The sequence below is a fragment of the Mustela nigripes genome, chromosome 6 (genome assembly GCF_022355385.1).
Source record: "Mustela nigripes isolate SB6536 chromosome 6, MUSNIG.SB6536, whole genome shotgun sequence".
Classification (NCBI taxonomy): domain Eukaryota; kingdom Metazoa; phylum Chordata; class Mammalia; order Carnivora; family Mustelidae; genus Mustela; species Mustela nigripes.
Genome location: NC_081562.1, coordinates 91,261,181 through 91,266,541, shown reverse-complemented (window position 1 = coordinate 91,266,541; position 5,361 = coordinate 91,261,181). Strand labels below are relative to the sequence as shown.

The window sequence follows — 5,361 nt, the reverse complement described above, 5'->3', positions numbered from 1 at the left end:
TGACCTTCTGGATAAATCATTTATTTATTTATTTAAAAAGAAGAATTTATGTATTTTAGAGAGAGAGAGAAAGAGAAGGAGAGCAGGGGAAGTGGTGGTGGGAGAGGGGGAAGAGTAAGTATAGTCTGTGCTGAGTATAGAGCCAGATGCGGGGCTCAATCCCATGAGCCTGAGATCAAGACCTGAGCCAAAATTGAGACTTGGGCACTTAACCGAATGAGCAGCCCTCTTCTGGATAAGTTTAAAGACATTACAAAGATGATTCTCAGGCCAGATAGCCCAAATCATTATAGAATTGTTCTTACATAACCTGCCATCTTAAAAAGTACTATTTTTTTTTTCTTATGGATTTTATTTTTAACATTCTGCAAGGAGCAGCATTGGGAGAATACTACTTGTTTTGATGTGTAATCTGTAGTCCATAATCTCTGGGGGTTTAGGGAGAGTGGATAGAGGAACTGGTGCTGAAGTGTGGTGACCCTTGTTTTCATTATCAACTCGCTCTAGCGCAGCTCTAATGTTATCCTGAGAAGGCTAGTAGCCAAAACCGTTTCTTTTGATTCTTCTTTCAAAACAATTTTAATTGTATTTTATTTTAGTGAGAGTGAGAAGGCGTGTATGCAAGAGTGGGGTGGTGCAGTGGCAAAGAGAGAGGGATGGAGAGAGTCCCAAGCAAGCTCCATGCTCAGCAAAGAACCAATGTGGGGCTCAGTCTCACTATCCTGAGATCATGACCTGAACCAAAACCAAGAGTCAGCTGCTTACCTGACTGAACGACCCAGTGGCCCCTCTTTTGATTCTTGTCTACAAGAATCAAGGGGTGACAGGAAGGATAAAGTCTACCAACTCAGACATTTAGAAATTGAACATTCCAAGGGCTCAGCTGCAGAATCAGTAAACTCATTCCTTTGCTGATCTATGACTTGGATTACATTCCAAATATGGACTAGCATAAAGCCAGTTTAGTGAAAAGTTGCAGAAGAGCATGACCTGTCTTTTTTTTCTTTGACAAGATTATTTAGAGGGTGATATGTTCCCTCTCGAATAATTTCTAAATGCTTATATTATGAAGGCTGGGTGAAGCCCTGCTTAGTGTTCTTAAACTTCGCCTTACACCAAGTATCCTTCTTCCTTATCTCAGCATACTTAGAGATCTTCAGAGCACATGGAGTTGATGTAGTCAGTTCTAATAATCTCTTGCCAAATGTTCCGATTGGCTTTATGTCAAGTGTGGATAAGTCAATCTGTCTACTGAAGGATGCAACTGGCCATAAGAGAGATGTAAATAAGCTGGCCTTGCTGCAGAGGGATTTCAAGTAGAATGACCAACATGTTTACAGTCCCATTATGTTATACCAATCAATTTAATATCTATTTTTACTAATTAAGCTGCAGTTTCTTGAGAAGGATATTGTTCATTCTGTTCCAGTGGATATCACTTATTAAATACTTAAGTAGTGGCTTTTAAATGTTTTATACTTATTTTCTCATTTAATGCTCAAAACTATTGTATATGATAGACATGATTATTATTCACATTTTAGAGTTTGAGAAAAGTAAGTCTTAGTGAGGTCTATCTAGTAACAATCCCAAGGCAACTCTTGAAGAAGGTTGAGAATCCAAGATTTGAACTAACATCTATATTTCTGACCACCATATGGTATTGTGTTCCACTTCATCATAGATTTGGGTGGAAATGTGGATTTGGGTAAACCTAATGATTGAAATGTGGCTATTTAAGAACATTTCTGTATCAGTTGATAGCTCAGTGAATTTGTGTTGGTTTGTGCCCTCCTGGGAGCTTCCCAGGTGGAATCTGAAACCAGCACCCATACTCAGAGGACAGGGAGAGATGGAAGAAAGAGACAGACCACTCCAGGTGGGTAAGTGGCAGTTTTAATAAGCAAAGGGAGCTTATATAAGAGGCTTGTCTTGGGTGGCATCAAGACGAATGGATTGCTGCACCTGTCTGCTGCATCTTAAGAGTTTATAGAGGCCTTAACTGGGTTCAGTCATCTAAATGGTACAGGTGTTGTCAACACCACATCACTATCTCAAGGCTGTGTCCTTTGAGCAGCCCCTGGGAGTGGGAAATTCAAGTGGAACCCACATTGTAAGCACAGGGGAGGGAGCATGTGGTCACCCCCGCCCCCGGACCCAGCTCCTGGGTTAATCAATGGCATTATGTCTTTTTGATGATGTTCCCCCCAAATTTGTAATAAATTAAAAGTCATCACTAATTTCTAGCCTAGTCTCTAAAGAAATCAGATATTCCAAATAGCAATACCTTTACATATAAGACCTTTTATTCAAAATGCCATGCACTCTTCAATATTTTCTGTGGTTCTGGAAATTTTCTCCCATAACCAGTCCAGTAGAGCTTGTTTCTTAAATGTTCAAGAAGCAACACTCCACTCAACAATAGTACCACATATAAAGTATGTGAACACACCTGATGATGTTCCACTTGTACCTCAAACAAAATCAGCATTCTACAATGCATTAGGATTTTACTAAACTCTGTGGAAGTACTCAGTTTTCTTAAAAAATATTTTCAATTAGTTTTAAGTTGAGGTCCTACCACCACCAGTTCATATTCAAGCTGTTGTGAACTTGAGTCCATGTGTAGAGTTCTTGGTAGGGTAGTCTATTCTCATTTGGTTGCTAAGACTTATACATTCTAAATTCTAAATATAAAACCATATTATTTTTAAAGATTTTATTTATTTATTTGACAGAGAGAGATCACAAGTAGGCAGAGAGGCAGGCAGAGAGAGAGAGAGGAGGAAGGAGGCTCTTTGCTGAGCAGAGAGCTCAATGCAGGACTTGATCCCAGGACCTTGAGATCACTACCTGAGCTGAAGGCAGAGGCCCAACTCACTGAGCCACCCAGGCACCCTAAATATAAAACCATATTATATTTTATATGCATTATTTGTTTAAAAAACAGGCATCCGCAGCTTATATTATAAACCAAAAAACTTGGAGAAAAGATAAAAGAATGGAGTCATATCATAGGATTTGACCTTTCTAATATTTAACAAAAGTAAACAAACATGAAAATAAAATTACAAGAGGAAAGAACGAATCACCAGAAACTACCAAAGAGAGAAAGAGAAAGAGAGAGAGAGAGAGAGAGAGAGAGAAAGATTGAGACTGGGAGATCCCAGCCATTAACTTAAAATGATCCTAGCTAGAAAAGCAACAATAGATCCTGTCTAGAAGCAGAAGGTTTTTAACCTTGGCTCTAGAAGCCTCTTCTATCCACAGCTTCTGGAGAGTGGATATGGAAGTTGACAAAATCTTGAGGGTTCTCTCATTTGGAGAGAAGTGGACCAAATGTATATTCTTTTAATTTTCCCTTAGGGAAGGATGAAATTTGTAATGGCTAGAATTGAAAGATGAATGACAAAGAGGAGGAGAATCAAAATTATTTACACCTTGTCCAAAGCATAGTCTCCAGGGCTCGCTGAGGAAGAGCAATGCCAATGCCAGATTTCCTTCAAAATAATGCTGAGGATATAACTTCCTTTCTCAGAACTTCTCTTGACTCACCAATGTCCACTGACTCTGGAGCTTGTAATTAAATAATACCTTCTTGATGGTCCCTTCTTCTCATTCTAAATTCTTACCTTCCATTCTTCTAAATAAACAATGTCTTTTGCCTTTTAAATTTTGGGTCATTTCTGGAAAATAATTAACTCCCTCCAACTGTTCTTTTTATGGATTCTCATTCTTGCTCCCTAATAACACTTACCTTGTTCTTTTATTTTTGGTAAACTTACTACATGAATTTACAGTTTAATATCTTTCTGCCATACTAGGCTGCAGATTCCTTGAACTTAGGACCTATGTCATTTCTATATTTATCCTCAAGGGCCAGTTCAGCATCTGAGACATAGAAAACACTTAGTACCCATTTAGTATGTGCAATATATTTTTCATGGAAACGTATTGTGTTTTAAAACTTCACAATCTTTTTGATGGTGTCTTTGAATGCTTGCTTCACTTGCTGATTTCTTAGAGTATAAATGAAGGGGTTTAACAAGGGAGTAATTGAGGTAATGAGCACAGCCATTCCTTTGTTGAAGGCACCTTCTTCTTTTGCAGAGGGATTAATATACATAAACATGCAGCTGCCATAGGAGAGGCAGACGACAATCATGTGGGAGGAACAAGTGGAAAAAGCCTTTGTCCTTTGCTGGGCAGAAGGGATCCTCAAAATGGTCCTGATAATGAATGTGTAAGAAAATGTCACTAGCAGTAGAGTAACCACCAGAGTCACAACTGCCACGAAGAGGACCATCCCTTCTAGGAGGCTTGTGTCTGAGCAGGCCAGCTCCAGAAGGGGCCCATAGTCACAGAAATAGTGATTCACAACATTGGAAGCACAGAAATCTACCTGGCTCATCAGGATGATTGGGGGTAAGATAGCTAGGAATCCCCCCAGCCAGGAGCAGAACACGAGTTGTATGCAGACCCTGTTGTTCATGATGGTCAGGTAATGCAGGGGTTTGCAGATGGCAACATAGCGGTCATAGGACATAGAAGCCAAGAGGTAAAACTCTGTTGCCCCAAGAAATATAGCAAAAAAATATTGAATGAAACATCCAGCAAAACTGATGACTTTATTTCCTGTTGTCACGCTGGTCAGAAATCTGGGAATAAAAATGGATGTGAAGGAAACTTCTAAGAAGGAGAAATTCCGGAGGAAGAAATACATGGGGGTCTGGAGGTGAGGGTCTACTAGAGTGAGAATGATGATAGTCAGATTTCCTAGGACACTTATCATGTAGATGAGGAACAGAAAGATGCATATCACAGCCTGGACCTCAGGTTGATTTGTGAAGCCCAACAGAATAAATTCAGTCAACGTCCTGTTTTTCATGGTTGACTTTTAGGAGATCTGAAGGAGAGAGGTGAGTGATGAAAACTCAAGTTTCTCAGGGTAGGAGAGACAAAGCTGAACCTAATGAGTCATATCATATATTCCTCTCTATGCAGTTGATATAAACCAGCATCGCATTACACTGGCCTTGGCTCCATGGAAACCTAATTATCTTCTATGACCTTATTCCTAAAGTCTTTTTAATTCCCCAAGTTGATATATTCCCAGACACTTACCAGACTCTATTACAGAATAGTTACTCATTTTTTTTTCAGAAGAATAACATTTTTGAACCTATTCTTCAATCCCAAAATGTTTACAAAATCTGAATATTTAAGCCACTTTCCTCTGACTCTGTTAATTTTCATACTTCTTTGCTCTTGGTAGAACTATTTTTTATCAGATTCTGTTTTCTGTGCTTCCCTTTCCCCTCATTGTGCTTTTCCCCCTTACCTGTAGTATTTGATGTTTCA

General features: G+C 39.2%; 1 protein-coding gene across 1 annotated transcript; it reads right to left on the bottom strand.

Annotated features, from left to right (window-relative positions):
• Positions 1–3,961: 3,961 nt before the first annotated feature.
• Positions 3,962–4,888, bottom strand: LOC132020377 (olfactory receptor 6C4-like). The gene has a single exon (XM_059404536.1). It carries the CDS (start codon positions 4,886–4,888, stop codon positions 3,962–3,964), a length of 927 nt encoding a protein of 308 aa, XP_059260519.1.
• Between the last annotated feature and the right edge of the window lie 473 nt (positions 4,889–5,361).